At 53.9% G+C, this 23,181-nt stretch overlaps 1 protein-coding gene and 1 long non-coding RNA gene across 4 annotated transcripts; one reads left to right on the forward strand and one right to left on the reverse strand.

The window, feature by feature from the left end:
* Positions 1–556: 556 nt before the first annotated feature.
* Positions 557–14,352, reverse strand: LOC112612281. Its single transcript, XR_003116838.1, has 4 exons — positions 14,244–14,352; positions 10,211–10,241; positions 7,468–8,035; positions 557–2,001 (listed from the first exon to the last, which is right to left on the reverse strand). It is a non-coding gene; the product is annotated as an uncharacterized LOC112612281 (long non-coding RNA).
* PTOV1 (prostate tumor overexpressed 1) lies at positions 13,147–23,181 on the forward strand. 3 transcript variants are annotated; one of them, XM_025366618.1, is made up of 13 exons: positions 13,147–14,175; positions 17,045–17,182; positions 17,291–17,373; positions 17,470–17,527; positions 17,611–17,718; positions 19,368–19,523; positions 20,083–20,172; positions 20,294–20,367; positions 20,446–20,503; positions 20,938–21,042; positions 22,431–22,628; positions 22,720–22,787; positions 23,053–23,181. In XM_025366618.1, exons 1-12 carry the CDS (start codon positions 13,561–13,563, stop codon positions 22,729–22,731), a joined length of 1,695 nt encoding a protein of 564 aa, XP_025222403.1. In that variant the 5' UTR covers positions 13,147–13,560; the 3' UTR covers positions 22,732–22,787; positions 23,053–23,181. The 3 variants fall into 3 exon arrangements, with proteins under 3 accessions (XP_025222403.1, XP_025222402.1, XP_025222404.1); XM_025366619.1 differs by having other exon boundaries at positions 13,388–13,635; XM_025366617.1 differs by having other exon boundaries at positions 22,431–22,787; positions 23,053–23,179.

The following is a 23,181-nucleotide window of genomic DNA, read 5'->3' on the forward strand; positions in this document are numbered from 1 at the left end:
AGAGCGCGGTCCATGCCTGGACCACCAGCATCCACATCATTTTGGATGCTGGTTAACGTACAGATTCACAGGCCCCACCCCAGGAGAGAGATTGCAATCTGGTGGCCTATGGGCCATGGTGCAGATGAGTTTTGTTTGGCCTTCCCTGTGTTAGCATATGTGGCATTTTTTTCTTGAGTTAGTTATAAAAATCAGGTTAATTCACACACACACACACACACACACACAAAATCTGCAGTCTTGGCATCTTTTGACAAGTCAGAAGAATTGGCACCCCTGGGCCCGCCCTTCTGCCTGGCAACAACGGGCTGGAGCTGCCCCTCTCCATGGGGCGTGTGCTCTCCGGTTCGCCACAGTCCCCACCACTCCCTCTTGGCTCCCCCGTGAGGCAGAGAGTCACTGCCTTTGTCACGGGGCTTGCACTGTGGTTGTTCTGTGGTAGCATTCAGAGGAAAGTGAAATCTTTCTTGTACTCATGTCTCTATCACAAGCGGCAAAACGAAAGAGAGAAGGAGAGGGCCGCGTGTTTCGAGAAAAGTGGGAGCGAGCCTATTTCTTTGTAGAAGTGAAGAGCATGCCTATGTGTTTAATATGCAAACAAATCGTGTCTGTGTTGAAAGAATACAACCTGAAACGCCACTACGAATCAAAGCATAGCAAGAGCTACGACCAGTACACAGAGCAGACTCGAGATGCCATCCTCAGCGAACTGAAAAAGGGACTCAAATGTCAGTAGGGTTTGTCTTGAAAAGCGAATTAACAGAAGTGGTGCGGCAGTGGTACACCGTTCCAGAATCACGTGAGAAGAATGACCTGGGCATTCAGAGCTACAGCAGATGGCGAGTTGATAAAGGAGCAGAGTGACGTGTCCTTTACAGAAACACATGACTGTTGAGACCATTATTTAAGTCTAATGGGCATTTGCGTTGCACAGTGAGTTGGAGATAACTCGGGGGATTTACAAGTCCAGTTGCTTGAAAGAGTCAAATTGATTGTGGCCTTTTCTTTCGCTGCTCATAAACTATTACCACCCAGTTAGCTTTATTTATTTGTGGTGTTAAGAAACTTGATGTGACTGAAGAAGTCTGTGGCATGGTGCCAAGGCGGGCCCAACACTGGGAAAGGACTCTTTTTTTTTTTTGTATATTGAGAGAAAAGTTTCACATAGACTGGCCAGAGTTCTGAAGCACAACTACAGACAGCTGTCATGACAGGGGGACTTGACAGGACACCTTGAGCCAAGGTGACAGAATTTGGCAAGGACACGGAAGTCGGGTCGTTGCATCCATCATCAGGAGTTGACTTGTTCTGAGCAGCTGAACAGAACACACCGTGATGCTCTCGACACTTCCGCTCCTGGGCTTTAGTCACGAGTGAGTTGATGATGACTTGACCTGAGAGATTTCACAGAAGCTCTGTGACTTGGTTGTGGAAGAAATCGGAACTGTACAAGTTAATCAGCTTGGTTCATTTTAAATCAAGCAAAAGCCACAGTGGGTTCCCCTGAGAAGGTTAGTCAAAGACTTCTGGTCAAGGTTATGACCGTTCTGAACACTGAATATTTCTCTGCAAGGATGTCCACAAACAGCTACTTGAATGTAAGATGGTATATGCTTGGTCCTGGCAAAAACGGGGAATCCACCAGCAAGGAAAAAAAACGTTTACTCTTTCCTACGCCACAGTTGGCTTTCAGAAATGAAAGACGTGGCCCGGACTATATTCACCTACGTCCTGGGGTGGAAGACCAAATTCCCCCAAAGGCCCTTGGAATCCAGACTCATGAGAAGGAAGAGACACTGTCCAGTTTGCCTTTGTTGGTAAATGTTTCTTGTGTGAATACAGACCATAAATAGTAATTGAACTACGGTGCAATACGGCGCTGGTTCCTAAATACAAGTCTGTGTGAAGATGGTGAGATTCTACAACTATCTCCAGTAGTTGTCCTGAATATCCATGTTTGGGAGTACCCACGCTTGTGAACAGCTGTTTTCCGTTACGAACCTGAATCAAATTAAACATTGTTCCCAGTTTAAGGATTCAAGGCTGAATTCTAAACTGCCCATCCCCACCGTGCCACCCCAAGGCCTGACACATCTCGGTGTGGAAGGGAAGACGCCAGCCTTTTGGCTTCAACTCAAAGGCGCAAAAAGAATTATGAAAGAGAAAATTTTAATAATTAAATATTTCTATTTTTCAATTTGTATTTTTTCAATTTTGAATTTAAAAATATAAACTCCAGTATCATCCATGTTTGTATTATGTTCCATGCATTCACCATAGTTCAGTAAAGATCCGATTTGATGATATTTCTGGCCGTCGACTTTTCTTATACCTGGCTAGTTCACTCATTTATGTGACCCGCCTGGCCCCTGTAGGCATGTGAGTTTCCCATCCCTGCCCTGGAACTGTTGGATCCAGCGGGGGGAGGGCGGGGGTCTGGGAGTCGTGTGAGCAAGCTCTCTAGGCGATCCTCAGGAATGTGCGTGTGGAGCAGGAGGCACTGGTGACAGCGAAGAAGTGAAAGTGGGGGATTTCCCAGGCAGCCTGTGTAGCAGGGGTTTTTGAAAACTCAGATGGCTTCAGGGACCAGGCAGGTGATGAAAATGTGTGAAGCGGACGGGTGTAAGACAACAGGGAATGATGGGGACTGTGGCGAACTTGGAGAGTGCTTGCCCCGCCTAATGGCATTCAAATTGAAACCAAAAACACTGTGAGGACCAAACAAAATCTGCCTGTGGGTCTAATGAGGCCGCCAGGCCGCCATTTTGCGACCTCTGGAAGAAGGAGAAGACTCGAGAACAAGGACAGAACCCCGAGAAAGAGCCACACGTAAGGGTTGGGCTGGGAGCCAGAAGCCAGGAGGAGAACCAGGCAAGTGTGGTATTCTGGAAGCTGAGTGTTTTTGAGGAGGGAGCGATCGACTCTGTCAGAAGCCGCTGAGAGGAGCAGGAAGCAGCCTTCGGTGTTTCCACCAGGGTGGCCACGTCCCCCAGCAAGGGAAACGCAGGTTTGGATCAGAAACAAATTGGTTAAAAGGAAAGGTTTCCAGTCGCCAGTTTGGCCATCTCATGCCAGTGGCGCCCTCTTGACCTTAACACTCAATTAGAGGAACCAGAGGGATTGTCGTGGCCTAATCACACTTGTTTATCGGAGTGAACCGGGGCTTGCTTATTAATAGTAGCAGACCTGTTAGGGGTGAAAGAAAATGCCCACCCACCAGCACCAAAGAAGAATTAGGAGAAAAAGGACACCTTCTCAAAAGGGGTATTAAGAATGTATTTGTTTCAAGGTACACAAAACACTAACACATATTTTCTCACCATCTTGGCGTTTAAAAAAAAATTAACTTTTTTTTTTTTTTGAGACGGAGTCTCGCGCTGTGTCACCCAGGCTGGAGTGCAGTGGCGCGATCTCGGCTCACTGCAAGCTCCGCCTCCCAGGTTCACGCCATTCTCCTGCCTCAGCCTCTGAGTAGCTGGGACTACAGGCACCCGCCACCACGCCCGGCTAGTTTTTTGTATTTTTAGTAGAGATGGGGTTTCACCATGGTAGCCAGGATGGTCTCGATCTCCTGACCTCGTGATCCACCCGCCTCGGCCTCCCAAAGTGCTGGGATTACAGGCTTGAGCCACCGCGCCCGGCCAAAAAAATTAACTTTTAAAATGTATTGAGTTACACATACTAGAACAGTTTCCTAAAATGAAAAGGCACTGAAATGTGTGGAATAAAAAGGAGGCCCAGGCCGGGCACAGTGGTTCACGTCTGTAATCCCAGCACTTTGGGAGGCCGAGGCGGGTGGATCACCTGAGATTGGGAGTTCAAGACCAGCCTGACCAACATGGTGAAACCCTGTCTTTACTAAAAATACAAAATTAGCTGGCCATGGTGGCACATACCTGTAGTCCCAGCTACTTGGGAGGCTGAGGCAGGAGAATCGCTTGAACTTGGGAGGCGGAGGTTGTAGTGAGCCGAGATTGCACCATTGCACTCCAGCCTGGGCAACAAGAGCAAAACTCCTTATCAAAAAAAAGAGAGGAGGCCCAAGGAGTGAGGCCAGATCTAGACACATGGGACTCACCTCCCCATTTCATAGGCCAGGTGACAATAAGGCCTAAGAACTTCATGTGCACCTTAGAACCAGCCAACACCAACGAAGCAAATCTTTTGGGAAAGTTTTTCTCTGAATGCAAGGTTCTCCTAAGGCAAGAAATAGTGAAAACCCTAGAACAGCAGGGTTTAATCCCGAGATTTGTGCTGATTAGCTCTGTGACCTCAGGCAGGTCCCTGCGTGTCTCTGAGCCTCACTTTCCCCATATGTCAAATAGTGACTATCCCAGAGGATTCTCATAAGGAATACACGATCTGGCCCAGCTCAGTCCTGGACGCAGGAGAGCTGCTAGTAGCCACTGTTGTCATCTTTTGGCTGAAATTCACTCTAAGAAGGTAAAACGTGGGCAAAACTGTTTCTAGAAATGCATGCCAAGCTGGGCCTCACGCCTGTGATCCCAGCAATTTGGGAAGCCGAGGTAGGAGAATCAGTTGAGGCCAGGGTTTTGGTACCAGCCTGGCCAACATGGTGAGACCCCATTTCTATTTAAAAAATGCATCCTGGCTGGGCGTGGTGGCTCACGCCTGTAATCCCAGCACTTTGGGAGGCTGAGGCGGGCAGATCACTTGAGGCCAGGAGTTTGAGATTAGCCTGGCCAACATGGTGAAAGTCTGTCTCTAGTAAAAATACAAAACTTAGTTGTGGTTACACGCACCTGTAATCCCAGCTACTTGGGAGACTGAGGCACAAGAATCGCTTGAACCCCGGAGGTGGAAGTTGCAGTGAGCCAAGATCATACCACCGCACTCCAGCCTGAGTGACAGCAAGACTGTCTCAAAAAAAAAAAAAGGCATCCGGCCGGGCGCGGTGGCTCAAGCCTGTAATCCCAGCACTTTGGGAGGCCGAGACGGGCGGATCACGAGGTCAGGAGATCGAGACCATCCTGGCTAACACGGTGAAACCCCGTCTCTACTAAAAAATACAAAAAACTAGCCGGGCGAAGTGGCGGTTGCCTGTAGTCCCAGCTACTCGGGAGGCTGAGGCAGGAGAATGGCGTGAACCCGAGAGGAGGAGCTTGCAGTGAGCTGAGATCCGGCCACTGCACTCCAGCCTGGGTGACAGAGCGAGACTCCGTCTCAAAAAAAAAAAAAAAAAAAAAAAAAAAAAGCATCCTAACGTATAAAAATCATTTGTGTCCAGAAAGGTTATAATTGAGTGAGTGACTTGTAAATATTTTATTTTTGACCAATTTGCTTTTGAATCACACATCATGGCTGGAGGCAAGACTGGGGATTCATGAAAATTCTTGCAAAGGAGCAGGTGGTAGGAGGTAATTGGAAAAAAAGTGACTGTTGAGGTAAAAATGCTAAAACGCCAACATATTAATAGTTGCAAACCTGTTTGGGGTGAAAGAAAATGCCCACCCACCTCCAAAGGATTAGGAGAAAAAGGACACCTTCTCAAAAGGGGTGTTAAGAATATATTTGTTTCGGCCGGGCACGGTGGCTCAAGCCTGTAATCCCAGCACTTTGGGAGGCCGAGACGGGCGGATCACGAGGTCAGGAGATCGAGACCATCCTGGCTAACACGGTGAAACCCCGTCTCTACTAAAAATACAAAAAACTAGCCGGGCGTGGTGGCGGGCGCCTGTAGTCCCAGCTACTTGGAGGCTGAGGCGGGAGAATGGCGTGAACCCGGGAGGTGGAGCTTGCAGTGAGCCGAGATCGCGCCACTGCACTCCAGCCTGGGGGACAGAGTGAGACTCCGTCTCAAAAAAAAAAAAAAAAAAAAAAAAAAAAAGAATATATTTGTTTCAAGGTACACAAAACACTAACAAGTATTTTCTCACCATCTTGGCGTTTAAAAAAAATTAACTTTTAAAATGTATTGAGTTACACATACTAGAACAGTTTCTTAAAATGAAAAGGCACTGAAATGTGTGGAATAAAAAGTGGAAGTACTGCCGGGCGCGGTGGCTCACGCCTGTAATCCCAGCACTTTGGGAGGCCGAGGCGGGCGGATCACAAGGTCAGGAGATCGAGACCACGGTGAAACCTCGTCTCTACTAAAAATACAAAAAATCAGCCGGGCGCGGTTGTGGGCGCCTGTAGTCCCAGCTACTCGGGAGGCTGAGGCAGGAGAATGGCGGGAACCCGGGAGGCGGAGCTTGCAGTGAGCTGAGATCCGGCCACTGCACTCCAGCCTGGGCGACAGAGCGAGACTCCGTCTCAAAAAAAAAAAAAAAGTGGAAGTACCATCGGGCATGGTGGCTCATGCCTGTAATCACAGCACTTTGGGAGGCCGAGGTGGGCGGATCGTGAGGTCAGGAGTTGGAGACCAGCCTGGCCAACATGGTGAAACCCCATCTCTACTGAAAATACAAAACTCAGCCAGCGTGGTGGCAGGCGCCTGTGATCCCAGCTACCCAGAAGGCTGAGGCAGGTGAATCACTAGAACCCAAGAGGCAGAGGCTGCAGTGAACTGAGATCGTGCCACTACACTCCAGCCTGGGAGACAGAGCAAGACTCCGTCTCCACAACAACAAAAGTGGAATTACCCCTTCACACCTCACTCTCACCTCTCCTGCCCAAACACACACCCTGAGCAAACCACTTACCTCCCCAGAGGCTGATGTACCAGTTCTGCATTTGGATTTACATGCATGTGGTTTTGGACACATTTGTAGTTTAATTATTATATATGTGAGTCAATTTCTTTGTTCTTTAGCTTGCTTTTTTTTTTTTTCTTCCCACCAAAGTAATGGCCATCTGCCTGCACTGTTTTTATTTATTTATTTAGAGACAGAGTCTCACTCTGTTGTCCAGGCTGGAGTGTAATGGTGTGATCTCAGCTCGCTGCAACCTCTGCCTCCCAGGTTCAGGCATTTCTCCTGCCTCAGTCTCCCAAGTAGCTGGGATTACAGGCACGAGCCACCACGCCTGGCTAAGTTGTTGTTGTTGTTGAGAAAGTCTTACTCTGTTGCCCAGGCTGGAGTGCAGTGGTGCAATCTCGACTTACTGCAACCTCCACCTCCCAGGTTCAAGCGCTTCTCCTGCTTCACCCTTCTGAGTAGCTGGGATTACAGGCGCCCACCACCACACCCAGCTGATTTTTGTATTTTTAGTTGAGACGGGGTTTCACCATGTTGGCTAGGCTGGTTTCAAACTCCTGACCTCAGGTGATCTATCCACCTCGGCCTCCCAAAGTGCTGGGATTATAGGTGTAAGCCACCGCGCCTGGCCTGCCTGCACTGTTAATTTCCTGTTCCTCTGTGTCCCCACTTCTCATGGTGGCCTCAAGTAGTGCACTAAACGGACACATTTCAGTTCCACAAGCGATCCTGTCTATAAGTTAGATATCTGTTGTGTAACAAACCCCACCACTGAGTGGCTTAAAACAAGAAGCATTTATTGCCTCACAGTTGCTGGGGGTCAGGAATCCAGGCTTGGCTGAGCTGCTGGCTCCTGGGCTCTCAGGGTTGCAGTCGAGCTGGTGGCGGGGCCTGTGCAGTCATCAGAAGGCTCTGTGAGGAGGGCCCACTTCCAGTCCACTCACATGCCTGTTGGCAGTATTCAGTTCCTCACAGGTGATGGGGCTGAGAGCCTCAGTTTCTTGCTGTTGGCTGGAGGTTTCCCTCGCTTTCTTGCCATTACAGGCCTCTTCACAGGGCACCTTGCAGTTGCAATGTAGCATCCAGCTTCTCTAGAAATATGAGAGGGGCCGGGTGCGGTGGCTCAAGCCTGTAATCCCAGCACTTTGGGAGGTCAAGGCGGGTGGATCACCTGAGGTCAGGAGTTTGAGACCAGCCTGGCCAACATGGTGAAACCCCGTCTCAACTAAAAATACAGAATATTAGCTGAGCACAGTGGCAGGTAATCCCAGGTACTTGGAAGGCTAAGGCAGGAGAATCGCTTGAACTCAGGAGGTGGAGGTTGCAGTGAGCCGAGAACACAACATTGCATACCAGTCTGGGCTGCAAGAGTGAAACTGTCTCAAGAAAAAAAAGAAAAAGAAATGAGAGACGACGCCCAAGGTGGAAGCTGCAGTCTTTTGTACCCGTCTTGGAATTGATATCTTGTCACTCTTGCTATATTCTGTACAAGTTGCTAGGTTCAGCCCACACTCAAGCTGAGAGGACAGTGCAGACAGGAGGTGAGGGTCATGGGGGCCGTCTTTCAGGATGCCTGCCATGCCGCGCCCTGCCAGTTGGGGGCCTGTCCAGTTTTTCTTTTAATTTTTTTTTTTTTGTGATAGAGTCTCACTCTTGCCCAGGCTGGACAGCACTGGTGCGAGCTCAGCTCACTGCAGCCTCCGCTTCCCAGGTTCAAGCGATTCTCCTGCCTCAGCCTCCCGAGTAGCTGGGATTACAGGCACACACCACCACACCCAGCTAATTTTTGTATTTTTAGTAGAGATGGAATTTTGCCATGTTGCCCAGGTTGGTCTCAAACGCCTGACCTCAAGTGATCCACCCACCTTGAGTTCCCAAAGTGCTGGGATTACAGGCGTGAGCCACTGCGCCTGGCCAGTTTTTCACTATTATCAGACACGCTGCAGAGGATGAATGTGTTTTTTTTTTTTTTTTTTTTTTGAGACAGAGTCTCGCGCTGTGTCACCCAGGCTGGAGTGCAGTGGCGCGATCTCGGCTCACTGCAAGCTCCGCCTCTCAGGTTCACGCCATTCTCCTGCCTCAGCCTCCGAGTAGCTGGGACTACAGGCGCCCGCCACCACGCCCGGCTAGTTTTTTGTATTTTTAGTAGAGACGGGGTTTCACCATGTTAGCCAGGATGGTCTCGATCTCCTGACCTCGTGATCCACCCGCCTCGGCCTCCCAAAGTGCTGGGATTACAGGCTTGAGCCACCGCGCCCGGCCGAATGTGTATTTTTTAAACCCACTTGTGCAGGCATTCCTATGGGATGCATTCCTAGCAGCAAAATTTCAGTACTGAGTATGCCAACTTTATTTACATGACCTAAAAAATGGTGTATTCATTTTTTGCATATAGGAGAAACCTTCCTATGGTTCACACTTGGAGAGGCTCCAGAAACCAACCAATGCAGTCCCTCTCAGCTCCCTCTAGAGATCAGTTACCAATTGCTTAAGTGTCTTTTCAGAAATATGTACAAGCAGGTACAAGCAAATAGAGAAACTGATTCATTTTCTGCTTTTCTATCCAGTGGCAGCCTACTTCATTCTATGATTTGTTTTGTTTTGTTTCTTTCCAATCTAACAACATATCTTGAAGTTTGTGCCAGGACAAAAAGCCTTCCATTCATTTTATTATTATTTTTTTAAATAGCCCAGGAGGCTGGGCTCAGTGGCTCCTGCCTGTAATCTCAAACCCAGGACCCTGGGTTTGGGGATAGGGCAGGTCTGCCTTGTACAATCTGGGAACACTCAGCATGGTCTGTGCTGGAGGGCAGATGGTGGCAGAGAAGCTAAGAAGTGCGGCAGTGACGAGGGTAAGATGGTCCCAAGCCCGAGGGGCTGTGCCCCTTGTTTATTCCACAAAGTGGAGGCCAACACCTACTGAGATTAAGAACCTGGGCCCTGTCCCTGCCCTGTGTCTCTGCAGCCTGTGATCTCAGGCTTTTGCTTGTGGATTCCTGGTTTCCCCATCTGTGGAGTGGGGATAAAAAGATTGTTGAACTCATGGCCTGCTGTGTGAGAATTCAGTGGGTTCAGACATGAAGTTCTTGAGAAACATTTAACTACTATTATTGCCAGGGGTCCACTGTCAACCCTGGAGTGCAGTGGCATGATCTTAGTTCACTGCAGCCTCTGCCTACAGGGGTCAAGCAGTCTTCCCACCTCAGCTTGTTGAGTAGCTGGGACTACAGACACGCACCGCCGTCCCCAGCTAATTTTTGTAGTTTTTGTAGAGAAACAGTCTCAGTATGTTGCTCAGGCTGGTCTGGAACTCCTGGCCTCAAGTATAATTCTCCTGCCTCAGCCTCCAGAGTAGCTGGGACTACAGACATGTGACACCATGCCTGGCTAGTTATATAGTTGTAGAGATAGAGTCTTGCTACGTTACCCAGGCTGGTCTCAAACTCCTGGGCTCAAGCAGTGCTCCAACCTCAGTCTCCCAAAGTGTTGAAAACTACAGGTGTGAGCCACTGCACCTGGACACAAATAATGACGAGAAAGTTGAAATTTACCTAGAGTTTGCAGAGCATGTATCAGGCAGACCTTAAAAAAAAAAAAAAAAAAAAAAAAAATTCAGCCATACACTATTTTGTAATGGCAAAAAAAGAAAAAAGAAAAATCCAAGCCAGAGATGATCTTACTCCCATTTCTTAGTATAAAGCATTTTATTATCTTTTTTGTTTGTTTGTTTTGAGACGGAGTCTCATACTGTCACCCGGGCTGGAGTACAGTGGCACAATCTCGGTTCACTGCAACCTCCGCCTCCTGGGTTCAAGTGATTATCCTGCCTCAGCTTCCCTAGTAGCTGGGATTACAGGCGCCCACTACCATGCCCAGCTAATTTTTTGTATTTTTAGTACAGATGTGGTTTCACCATGTTGGCCACCATGCCTAGCAAATTATTGTAGTTTTTGTAGCAGTGGGAGTCTCGCTATGTTGCCCAGACTGGTCTCAAGCTCCTGGGCTCAAGCAATCCTCCCACCTCGGCCTCCCACCCAATGTGTTGGGATTACAGGCATGAGCCACCGCGCCCAGTGGAACATCACATTCTTGTATAAGCTCCACCCACAAACCACAATGAATCATCTCAAGTTTTTTTTTTTATTTTTTTTATGAGACGGAGTCTCGCTCTGTCGCCCAGGCTGGAGTGCAGTGGCATGATCTCGGCTCACTGCAACCTCTGCCTCCTGGGTTCACGCCATTCTCCTGCCTCAGCCTCCTGAGTAGCTGGGACTACAGGCGCCTGCCACCATGCCCAGCTAATTTCTTTTTTATGTTTAGTAGAGACGGGGTTTCACCATGTTAGCCAGGATGGTCTCGATCTCCTCAGCCTCGTGATCCACCCGCCTCAGCCTCCCAAAGTGCTGGGATTACAGGTGTGAGCCACCGCGCCCGGCCAAGTTTTTTTTTTTTTTTAAGTGGCTTGAGAACCTAAAGACGTTTATGAAACAAACTGGGGGCTGAGTCTTCCTAGGTTTTTATGAGCTTTTTCATTAAATAATTTACAGTTGCTTTACTTGTACCTAAAGTGGCAGCATTTTTTTTTTTTTTTATTTTTAGAGATGGAGTCTTGCTTTGTTACCCAGGCTGGAGTTGCAGTGGTGAGATCTCGACTCACTGCAACCTGCGTCCCCTGGGTTCAAGCGATTCTCCTGCCTTAGCCTCCAGAGTAGCTGGGACTATAGGCACACACCACCATGCCAGGTTAATTTTTGTATTTTTAGTGGAGACTGTGTTTCACCATGTTGGCCAGACTGGTCTTGAACTCCTGACCTGAAGTGATCCACCCACCTCGGCTTCCCAAAGTGCAGAATTACAGGTGTGAGCCACCAAGCCTGATGTTTTTCTTTTAACAACTCCCTTTTAGTCTTTCCAAAGCAAGCAATCTGGTTTGTATATAAACAACTCTCTTACATTAATTTCATTATTTGGATTGTAAATTAAAGAACTTCTGGCATAAACAGGTTTGGATCAAACAGCTACCTTTCAGGAAGTAAGCAGCTTGAGAGATGGAAGTGGAATTGCTTAGTCATAATAGTAGCCTGCTAGCCCCGGCAGCGGGCTTCACAGATGAAAAGGAAAGCGTCTTTCAAGTTGGTGGACTGAGTGAGATGGTTTCAGAGAGTTTTGTTGCAGTATTACTGATAGAATTTCAGCCTACATTTTCATTTCACTTTCTGACATGAGTTCCCATTTTGCTCACTCTGGAGTACACCCTCATATACCTTTCTCCATGCTTATACAATTCAGGGCATTCAAACTCATGCATGTCCTGGTGGGTTCTGAGGGATGGGAAGGCATTAACTAGGTAGAGAACAGGAAGGATGGGAAAGAGTTTTTTGGGGGGGCAGCAGCAGGGTCCACAGTACCAAGTTTGGATTTAATTCTAAGGGGATTGGGATGGGAAGCCATTGGATGGTTTTGATTATTGCAGTGACAGAGAAGGCAGCAAGAGTTAGGAGGCGTCACCCAGGCAAGAGATCTCGATGGTTTGGACCAACAAGAATGGGGAGAAGTAAAGATTCAGGGAGATTAAAGAAGCTCCTGTCGGGGTTTCTCCTTCCTGCTGCCAGGTTGTCCTCACATGGGTGATTGACAGGGCATTGGAGGTACCTGTTGATAACTAACTTGCAGTTTGTGTCCAGGGAGCACTGATTCTGTTTGGCCACAATCCAGGTTGGATTTGGGGCTTAAGGCTGGGCTCCAGTCAGCCCTGGGAATCCCCTGGGCAGGAGGCTTAGTGGGGGCAGGGAAACATGGACGGGCCTACAGGTTCTTCTGCCATTTCACTGGCCACTCCTCGGTGTCCTTTGCTGGTTGCTTCTCATTGTTGTGACTGTTAAAGGGATGAGTGTCCCAATCTCTTTGGGATCTTATCCAGTCTCCATTCAAATACTGATGACTCCCGAATTTCTCTCTGCAGGCTATGACATCAAAATCTACCTACATTGTTTAGTCAATATCCCAAACAGAAGTAGGGATTCCCTCCCTAACCTCTTACAGCTGTGTCTATTTCTCCTGACTACCTTCACTCGGCTCCACCCACACTGGCTCCCTTTTATTCCTTCTACTTTCAGGATTTGTCTTTGCTGTTCTGTCCTCTTGGCACACTTTTCCAGCCATCTGGAATGGCAGGTTGCTCACAGGTCACTTTCTTGACTTCCCTTGCTTGCTAACTTTACTTCCCTATGGTCATATCCCATCGCCCTGTGGATATGTGCTAGTTAACACTTAGCACAGCCTGTGATTATGCCTCTCCCCAGTGGACCGTGGGGTCTGTGAGGGACCTGGTCTGATTCGGTCGTTGCCGTGCACAGAACCGGAGAGGGTACTCATAACAGATTTTTGTTGTTAAGAAAATCTAACCTTTGAGTAGTGGCTGCGTCAAGCATTTGATCCACATAACCACTCTAGGGTTAGATGTTACCCACGTTGAAGGAACAAAAATCGAGGGAAAAATCTTATACAACAACTAGTAAGCGGTTACGCAGTCATTTCATTTTAGCAGAGCGAATGAGCGAATCCACGGAAGGCTGAAGGCTGGGAAGCGAGGCGAGTGGCTTGGAGTAGCCAGGGACGGCGGGCGGAGCCTGGGTGCTGGGACTAATGGGCGGAGCCTCCGTGGACCGCTGCCCCCACCCCCAAGCCGCGCGGGGGCCGCTGGGAGTTGGAGTCCCCTGCCCACCTCGCCACGTCACCGCCTGCAAACCTTCAGCTCTCTCCTCAGGCTCGGGTGCAATCCGTACTCTCAGTGGGTTCCCTTTTAGTGGGTTCCCTTGTCCCCAGGCCCATTATTTTGTCTTCCTCTTTTCCCTTATGTCTTTTGGCGCGGTCTCCCGGCTCTGCGGGTCCAGGGCTCCGGATGAGGTCTCCCGCTGTCCCGACCCCGGCAAGGGGCCAGCTTGGTGTCGCCTTCGTTCTTCTGCCACCCTGTTTGGTAGGGAATCCCGCTCCCGCCACGCCCCCTGAAGTTGTTGCTCGCGCGTCTTCCCAGGCCCTCCCCCGCGCCGGAGCTGCCCGCCCGACCGCCGAGCCCACACTCCGCTCCCCGCCAGGGCCCCGCTCCCCCGCGCCGCCTTGGTACGCTCCGGCCACGCCCCCTCGGACGCGCTTGATACGCGCCGGGCTCCCCCAATCGCTTCAGTGGTTCGGCCGCCGCGACCCCACTCCGGCGGCGCGTCCACCGAGCTTGGTGCGGCTCAGCCCGTCTCCCCCGAAGCCGCGCGCCCGCGCTCCTCAGTCGGTGGAGCCTGCAGCCCCCCTTGTAGCTCGCGGCAGCTCCCCGCCCGCTCGGCCCGCGCCCGCCATGGTCCGTCCGCGCCGTGCCCCGTACCGCTCCGGCGCCGGGGGCCCCCTCGGGGGTCGCGGCCGCCCCCCGCGGCCCCTCGTAGCGCGCGCTGTCCGCTCGCGCTCCTGGCCGGCCAGCCCCCGAGGCCCGCAGCCTCCGCGGATCCGGGCCCGCTCGGCCCCTCCCATGGTGAGCCCCCCGCCCTTTTTCCAGAGCCTTCCACGGCCCCGCCCCCCTAGCCCCTACCCGGGGCTCACGCCTTTGTCCGCGGCCCCCGCCGCTCCGGGGTGTCCCCTGTGGCCCGAAGGGTGGTGCCGCCCGGGGCCCGGTTCCCCCGTGGAGCCCCCGGTGGTTCGCGCCGCGCTCTCCCCTTTGTTGCGCGTTCGGGCCGGGGTGGGGGGGTGGGGGACGGGGGCGGGGCGGGCTCAAATTACTGCTGACTCTGCGGCCGGATTTAAACGCGGGTGGGGGGCGGCGGACAGGCGGCCAGCACGCGCGTTTGTTTTTCCCCTTTGGAAAGTTGCTCTCTCCGGGCAGGAAACCTGGAAATGGGGGCGGGGGTTGGGGGACAGCGGCGAGGGAGGGGCCCGCGCTTTGTACCAGCGCCCCCAGATGTCGCACCCGTGGGCGTTCTCCCTGGGGCCCGCGCTGTGCCGGTGGAGTGCGCACCTAGAATGTGCGCCCGCGCCCAGATGTGGGATGCTTTGATGGACTGCCGTGAGCCCAGACCTTAAACGTAAACATTCAGCTTCGCAGGTACTTTGGGCCGCACAGGCTTTCCCGGACCCAAAAGACGCACCTGGTTTTCAGAAACCCTTAGTAAGGTTTACCTGGGGCTGTAAAACTGCACATCGCGACTTTGCACCGTGCACACGCTTGCCCCAATGTGAGATATCCCTTGGGTTCGCGCTCCAGTCCGCTTTTTAAATACACTCCCCAGCGGTGTGGATGGCACAGAGCTGTGGCAGCCCTACTGAAACCTTAAAACAGGCTTCCTGGGGTCATAAACATGGATACCCAGACTCAGATCACCTCCCAGAACTTAAACGTATCCCTTCACTCCACTGTCTTTGCCCCTTCCTGCAGCATTCGCATCTAGTCGTTCAAAAGTGCTTTCCGGGCCCTCAGACACGCAGCCCAAGGCTTTAAACCTCAGTGTAGGTACTAGATGGGCTTCCCTGTGCAGTAGGGATGTCAGGCGCGCACAGTTTTGCACACACTTGCCAAGATGTGAGATTTCCTTTAGGTTGCACCTTACCCGTCGTTTTTAAATGTGATCGTCCCATCTTGATATGCTGCTCCTGCTGTGGAAGGTATCCCTGGGTTTTAGGCATGCATGCCTGCTCTTTACTATGGCTCCAGATCCCAGCATCTTTTGAAGTCCTGAGTCAACCTGCCCTTCTAAACAAGCAGACATTAAATATGTCGCTTGGGCCCTTAAGTGCGTTCGCCTGATTTTTACCCATCTTTGTGGCAGTAAATGCATACGTGTCACTGTATATGCGGACTTGTGTATGCAGTCTAGATATCCCAGGTCCCAGCGCCATAAACAACTTGTATGTTGCAAGTGTACCCTCATCTCTAAAGCCACCTCCAGCTGTGCGTTTTAATACATCTTCTCAGATGCTGGATGTCCGGTATGGTGCCTGAGCCCCCGGGGCAACATCCACTCTCTGTCCAGCTCATTCTAACGCCAAGATACTCAGGTGTTTTTTCTGATCTTTTGATGATTGCCCAAAAGTCAGAATCACCTGCAAGGGTGGAGAGCAAGTTTGTTCAGGTGTCTCTTTTTAAGCGCTCACAAAGTAAGATTTTTTTGTTTGCTAGTATTCTGGAAGGAAAGATCTCGTTGTGCTTCATAGAAAATTTGGAAAATACCTGTTTGTAATAAGACAAAAAGAAATCACCCTTATAATTTGTTTCCCCTGCCTGGAGGAGCCTACTATGGGGAAACTCTCGAGGGTTTCCTGCTGCCAGGCTGTTTTCGAAGCTTTCCCTTGTTTGCTTTGAGATGTTTCTGGTTTTAAAAAATAATAAGTGAGGCCAGGTGCGGTGACCCACGCCTGTAATCCCAGCACTTTGAGAGGCCGAGGTGGGCGGATCACTTGAGGTCAGGAGTTCAAGACCAGCCTGGCCAACATGGTGAAACCCCGTCTCTACTAAAAAAAAAAAAAAATTAGCTGGGCATGATGGCGCAGCTTGCGGTGAGTGAGGTTGCAGTGAGCTGAGATCGCGCCACTGCACTCCAGCCTGGGAAACAAGAGTGAGACTCTGTCTCAAAAAAGTAATAGTAATAAAAAATAAAATAATGGGAGAGTGCCCTGTGAGTAGTATCTGCGGCTTTGCTTGGCTTTATTGCTAGACGCTTCTCCTGGTGTTCTACGTGTTTTGGTCTGTGAGGCTCCTCCAGGGGGTGGTGTCCCAGCTCTCTTCCACATGTTTCCCCCTTCTCCTCGCTGTCTTTCTCCTAGATGGTTCAGTTCCCTCTGTGTTTCTTGTCACCTCCTTCCTGTCTCCCTGGGGTCAGACTGATAAGGCCAGAGAGGGGGGCACTGGCAGCTAGAGGGAGGAGTTGAACTTTGGAGTGACTGGGAGCCTTAGGAGAGTTTCAGACAGGGCAAGCTAGTTGCAGGACAGACATAGCACAGGCCAGCTTGTGTCTGCGGAGGCTGCAAGGAAGCCCTGGGCCCAGCCTGGGGCACATGGAAAGTCCCCCACAGCCGGCTTCTAACTTGGGTCTCAAGGAATCGATCAGGCACACAGCTGGGGCAAAGGCAGGAGGTGGGGCTGGCTGAAGGCTTCAGGACTCTGCTGGGCCAGTGTCAAGGTGACAGCAGGCTCTGGGAAGGAAGGGTCCTGAGGGGGGGCAGCGGGAAAGGACATGAGGACCAGTGTGTTGGGGTCCTGAGGGGTGAGCAGAGAGTTTGGACATGGCCTGGTGGGCTTCCAACAGGGGATTTGGGTCTGAATATTGGGACATCCCTCTGGGGTATGTGGGGACTGCCTGTCCTTGCAGGCCCCAGCCTCAGTTTCCCACCTACCCCCCACTCCACTGCAGGAAGGTGCTCGGGTCTTCGGGGCGCTGGGTCCCATCAGTCCCTCCTCACCTGGGCTCACCCTCGGGGGTCTGGCCGTGAGCGAGCACAGACTCAGCAACAAGCTGTTGGCCTGGAGCGGTGTCCTTGAGTGGCAGGAGGTGAGTCCCTGTGGGGCTGCAGCTGGTCTCCAGGGTCTTGTCTTGTCCCCGCGGGGACAGGCTGGGGCATCTAGGCTGTGCACAGTGACGCCCCTCCTGCCCCCACAGAAGCGCAGACCCTACTCTGACTCCACTGCAAAGCTGAAGCGGACCCTGCCCTGCCAAGCCTATGTGAACCAAGGCGAGAACCTGTGAGTGCCGCGGTGCAGCAGCCAGGGCGGTGGCCGGGGCAGTGGCTGTGGCCATGGGGATCAGGGCAGCCCTTTCTGACCGGCTCTTTCCCATAGGGAGACCGACCAGTGGCCGCAGAAGCTGATCATGCAGCTGATTCCGCAGCAGCTGCTGGTGAGACCTGCCCCACCCGCCCCACCCACTCTGAGCACCCCCATGCCTGGCTGACGCGGCTGTCTGTCCCCTGTCACCCTCAGACCACTCTGGGGCCCCTGTTCCGGAACTCCCAGTTGGCACAGTTCCACTTCACCAACAGAGACTGCGACTCGCTCAAGGGACTCTGCCGCATCATGGGCAACGGCTTTGTGAGTGGGGTGGGCTCGGGTGCGCGAGGGGGGCAGGGGGCGGCTCCCTTGTAGCACTGTGCTGACAAGTACAGCTGGAGGCAGCGCCCTGCTCATAGCCCAGGCAGGGGCTGCGAGTCTCCCCTGGGGTCGACCGTAGCCCTCGTGGCCTCTCAGACCCTGTCTGGAAATGACTGACCCCAGGCACCCTCCATAGAGCACAGGGTGAAGGAACTCAGCCTGAGAGGTCTCCAGTTCCTGCATCTGTGCCCAGCTCTGAGGTGGCCCTTGGGGTGTGAGTGCACAGAGGGACCGGGGCCAGGAGCCTGTCGGGGACACACAGCGTATGGCAGGAACCTGGTAAATGGGTGTGCTAGGCATAAGAGCCAGGAGGGAGTGGCGCATCGGGGCTTGGTATTCTGGTCTGTAAAATGGGCTAACAGGAGCCGTGCTTCCTAGGGCCACTGGGAGGCTGGAGGGAAGGAGTTTGTGTAGAGCGCTTGAGATGGTGACTTTAGTACCTAGTGAGTGCTCAGTGAACCTAGCTGGTGAGGCTGTTCAGGTGACTGGGATTCTGGGGCAGGGCAGGTCAGCAAGGGGGATGGGACTGTGAAAGACGGCAGGTGCTGGAGAGGAGGCAGGGATGGGGTGGGAGCGAGTCCTCTGCCCAGAGGACCTGGCTCTGGGACATTCTTAGTCCCTGTTCCCCTTTGGGACAGTCTGCCTCTACCCCGTTCCAGCTGCCGCTCTGAGGCGCACTGGGTTCCGCTTTGGCCTCCCTTCTCTCTCAGAGCACCAGGGGCAGACCAGGGCTTGTGCCTGGCATGAGGTCTCTTAGCTGACCCGTCCCCCTTCACCCAGCAGTGTTTGTTGAGGGCCTGCCATGTCCGGGCCCCAAGTACCCAGTCTGTAGGGAAGGTGGGCATCCGCATTCGCCCCCCAGGCATGGCCCTGGGAGGGTGACTCTGCGTGGCTCCAGGGAGGCCAGGGCCAGGGCCCTGAGCAGGTGATCCCTGGGCTGACACCGAGGTCGAGAGGTTAGGCTGGCAGTGTGTAGGGTACAGCACTGTGGAGGGTGGCCCAGTGTGGGGAGGGGACATGGGGTTCTGGAACAGGCCCACCACTTCAGACACCACAGCCAGGCACATCTGTCAGGCTTAGTTCTCCCATGCCCCGTCCAAGAGGTACCAGTACTTTATCTGTTGAGCCTTTATGTGGCACCAAGTGTGTGCACTATTACCCCGTTTTACAGATGATGAAATGGAGGCCCAGAAACAGGAGGTGGCTGGTGTTAGGTCACACAGCTAGGAGGCAGCACAGCAGTGGGGTGCTGCCTGTGCTCTTAACCCCCAGGCCAGGTCACCCCATCAGGCAGGCAGGAGGGCTGGCAGCAGGGGACAATGTGGGCGGGAGGTGATGCCTTCTTGGCGTTCTCACCACAGCCTGGGTGCCGGGCGCCACTCCAACCTCAGCCATGGCAGGGTCGGGGGATGCCAATGGGTGCTGCATGGGCTCTCAGAGGCCCCTCACCTATGGCCGTGGCCTTGACTGTGGGGGCCTCTGTCCACCAATGACCTCCCTTCGTCCCCTACAGGTGGGGCAGTCCAGGGTGGTGGGGGCATGGCGGCCCCGGGCAGTGCCCACGGGGTCCTGACCCGCGGCCCCCACAGGCGGGTTGCATGCTGTTCCCCCACATCTCGCCCTGTGAGGTGCGCGTGCTCATGCTCCTGTACTCGTCCAAGAAGAAGATCTTCATGGGCCTCATCCCCTACGACCAGAGCGGCTTCGTCAGCGCCATCCGGCAGGTCATCACCACCCGCAAGCAGGTGTGCCGCCGAGCACAGCCCCTCTGAGGACAGAGTGAAGTTAGGCCCCACTGCCCTGGATGGGCAGCCAGACTTGGTGTGGGTGGAGTGGGATGCGATAACTGGAGCAAGGAGCCGCAGGGGAGCCCAGAGGAGGCCGGGCGGGTTCCCATCAGGGCTCCACGGAAAAGCGGCCACCAGGTGGCTCTGAAGGGCCGGAGGGTGGGTCTTGGCGCAGCGGTGGGGAAGCCAGTAGAGTGGGGAGCTGGGTAGGGGTTGGGATCATCGTGAGGTTGGAAGGCCCTGCCCGGTGACCACGTGTCCTGGTCATTCCTTGCCAGCTGAGGCAGACTCTGTAGGTCCTGTGCACCAGGTGAGGGCCAGGACCTGTCTCAGGCCACTGGGGAGCCATGGGGGGCTGTGAGCAGGTGAGGGGGCAGGGCCTGTTCCCCTGGGGCTAGAGAATGGACCCAGCTGGGGTCGACAGGCCAAGACTCGGAGGGAGGGACGGCAGACCCCAGGACAGACAGGTTTCCCAGGACCCAGGGCCCCTTCTTCCCACCCCCTTCCCTTCCAACAGGCAGTGGGACCTGGTGGTGTCAACTCAGGCCCAGTCCAGATTGTCAACAACAAGTTTCTGGCATGGAGCGGCGTCATGGAGTGGCAGGAGGTGAGCCCTCGGCAGCCCGAGGACCTGGGATCCCCAGATCCTCACGGACTCTGGCTGGGAGGGGACACTGGGGTTGGGGGTCTCTAGCCCTGAGGGCTCCTCTTTACCTCTCCCCCAAAAGCCCAGGCCTGAGCCCAACAGTCGGTCCAAGAGGTGGCTGCCGTCCCACGTCTACGTGAACCAGGGGGAGATCCTGTGAGTGCCGGGCTGGGGGCGGTGGCAGTGTCCAGGGGAGCTGGGGCCTCCTGACCCTCGTCCCCTCGTGCCCCACAGGAGGACCGAGCAGTGGCCAAGGAAGCTGTACATGCAGCTCATCCCGCAGCAGCTGCTGGTGAGGGGCTGGGGCCGGGCTGTCAAGCCTGCAAGCAGTAGCCATTCCAGAGGGCGGGACTGGGAGCAAGAGCACCTCCCTGGGTGGCCTGAGCTGGCCGTGAGGGAGTGGAGCTGAGGGTGCTGAAGCAGGGGCAGTGGGTGGGTCCTCAGGCCTGGTTCCAAGGGGTCCCAGGCACCCAGCCAGTGGCTGTGCAGGGACTGAGCGGGGCAGGGGCAGCCTCGATCTGGACCGGGGGAGCTGCCAAGGGGTCTGAGAGCGGCTTCCGCAGCACTCCAGGATTAGGCTGGTTGACGGGTGGAGATGACAGTTTCCTGAGGTAAGGAGGACAGGGGAGCCTCAGTTTGGTCCTGGGCCTGGGGGACTCAGCAGGCTGGGAGCAGGAGGCTGTGGTTTGAGAAGCCAGAACCGGGGGTCCCCTCACTTCCCCGCAGACCACCTTGGTGCCGCTGTTTCGGAACTCGCGCCTGGTCCAGTTCCACTTCACCAAGGACCTGGAGACACTGAAGAGCCTGTGCCGGATCATGGACAACGGCTTCGTGAGTGGCGCTGGCAAACGCTGGGGAGGGGCCGGCCAGGGCAGAGGGAGCCAGGATAGAGCGAGGCAGGACCGCTCACGGGGGGTGCACATGGGAGAGGAACAGAGCACCATGTCCTGGACAGCTGCGGAGAGAGGGTGGCTAGTGTGGGCGTGGCTCCTGAGGGCTCTGTGCTGTCCCCACGGCACTGGACGGGGGCACTGACCCCGGTTATGCAGGGGCCTGCCGCTCCTCTGCCACATCAGGACTGACTCAGCACCAGGCGCTGATGTCCCAAAGCACCAACTCCGTGCTCTCCGCTCCCCCGGGACAGGTGCCCTTGTCACTGCAGGTTTTCCGGGAGCTTGTGCCACATCCCAAAGGCCCATTGCTGGGCAGGGAGGGCTGTCTGTCCCCAGCAAGGTCCCAGAGTGGTGATCATCTTATCTGGGGGAGTCTCGGCTGAGTCTTCTCTCTCTGGGGCTCAGTTTCTCCATCTGTGAGGTGGGGAGGGTTGGACTTTGGTGCTTCTGCGCCCTCTCCCCTGGTGTCCACCTTCCAGCTGGGCCATACTTAGGTAACATCTGTCCCGAAACTACCTTAAAATTACCTTCGCCTTAGTCTGAGTAAACTGTCCACAAAGCTGTTAGTGGGTGACGGGGCCTGGGTGTAGATGCTTTTACATTAAAGCAATTGCAAGAGTTCCCTCAGGCCAGGCGCGGTGGCTCATGTCTGTAATCCCAGCACTTTGGGAGGCCGAGGAGGGTGGATCACCTGAGGTTGGGAGTTCGAGCCCAGCCTGGCCAACGTGGTGAAACCCTGTCTTTATTAAAAATACAAAAATTAGCTGGCCATGATGGCTACTCCAGAGGCTGAGTCACAAGAATGGCTTGAACCCAGGAGGTGGAGGTTGCAGTGAGCTGAGATCACGCCATTGCACTCCAGCCTGGGCAACAGGAGTGAAACAGTCTCTCACACACACACACACACAAATAGTTTCCTCAGGGAAGTGCATAAAGGCTCCATGTACCTCAGCCCTCACCTGTGCTGGGCCAGCTGCTGCCGATCCCTTGGGTTCCTGAGTTGAAGCCATGACTGGTTGGCTCAGGCGGCTGTGGTGAGCTGGCCCCAGACATAGCCTGGCCTGCCCAGGAGCTCTGAAATGCAAGTTCTTGGGCCCTTCCCAAAAGAGCCTGTTGGCCTTTGACCCACCCATTGCTCTTGGCCACCGTATCATCCTAATAAGGGGGCCCACCTCCGGGACGGGTGGGGAGGTGTGAGGACAGAGCAGTTAGGCTGTGTCTGGCTCATCGAGCCCACAGCGTGGTGCCGTGGTTGGAGGGATGCTTGTCCCTGCGGCCTGAGTCTCTGTGGTGCTGTCTACTGACACCACGCCCTGTGCCTGCCAGGCTGGCTGCGTGCACTTTTCCTACAAAGCATCGTGTGAGATCCGCGTGCTTATGCTCCTGTATTCTTCGGAGAAGAAAATCTTCATCGGCCTCATCCCCCACGACCAGGGCAACTTTGTCAACGGCATCCGGCGTGTCATTGCCAACCAGCAGCAGGTCCTGCAGCGGAACCTGGAGCAGGAGCAGCAGCAACGAGGGGTGAGGCAGCCGGGCCCCAGGGCTGCTCAGCCTCCCCCCCCCCCCCAACCCCTCCTGCCTGCTCACCACTGGCCTCTGATTCCTCCCACAGATGGGGGGGTAGTGGCCACCCCGGGCTGGGCCCCTCCAGAGTCACAGATGAGGCCCCGGCACAGACTGGTGAGTGGTGACCCTGTCATGTACAGGAGGGGGCGTGGGTGCGGTTGGGAAAGAAGCAGGGCGACCTTGGCCTTGGGGCGACCAGAGCAGAGGGAGAGGCGGCAGTCCTGGCAGTCCTAGGCTATCTGGGAAACTGTATCCCGGCTGCAGGGCCATGGGAGGTGCAGTGTCCAGGCCTGGGTGGGGCCGGGCCTCTGCCCACAGGGATGTGGGTCAGTGCTTGGGAGCTTGTGGCCAGCAGCCCCCACTGCACCCCTGCCCCCAGGTGACATGCTTCTGAACAGGGGCCCCTGGGGACTTCAACTGCCCAGCAACATGGAGGATGATGTCCTGAGGCCTCCAAGGATGGTCCCCACCCCTCTACGTTTCCCTAATAAAACCTTTTAAAAACCTG

Source organism: Theropithecus gelada, chromosome 19, assembly GCF_003255815.1.
Source record: "Theropithecus gelada isolate Dixy chromosome 19, Tgel_1.0, whole genome shotgun sequence".
NCBI classification, from domain to species: domain Eukaryota; kingdom Metazoa; phylum Chordata; class Mammalia; order Primates; family Cercopithecidae; genus Theropithecus; species Theropithecus gelada.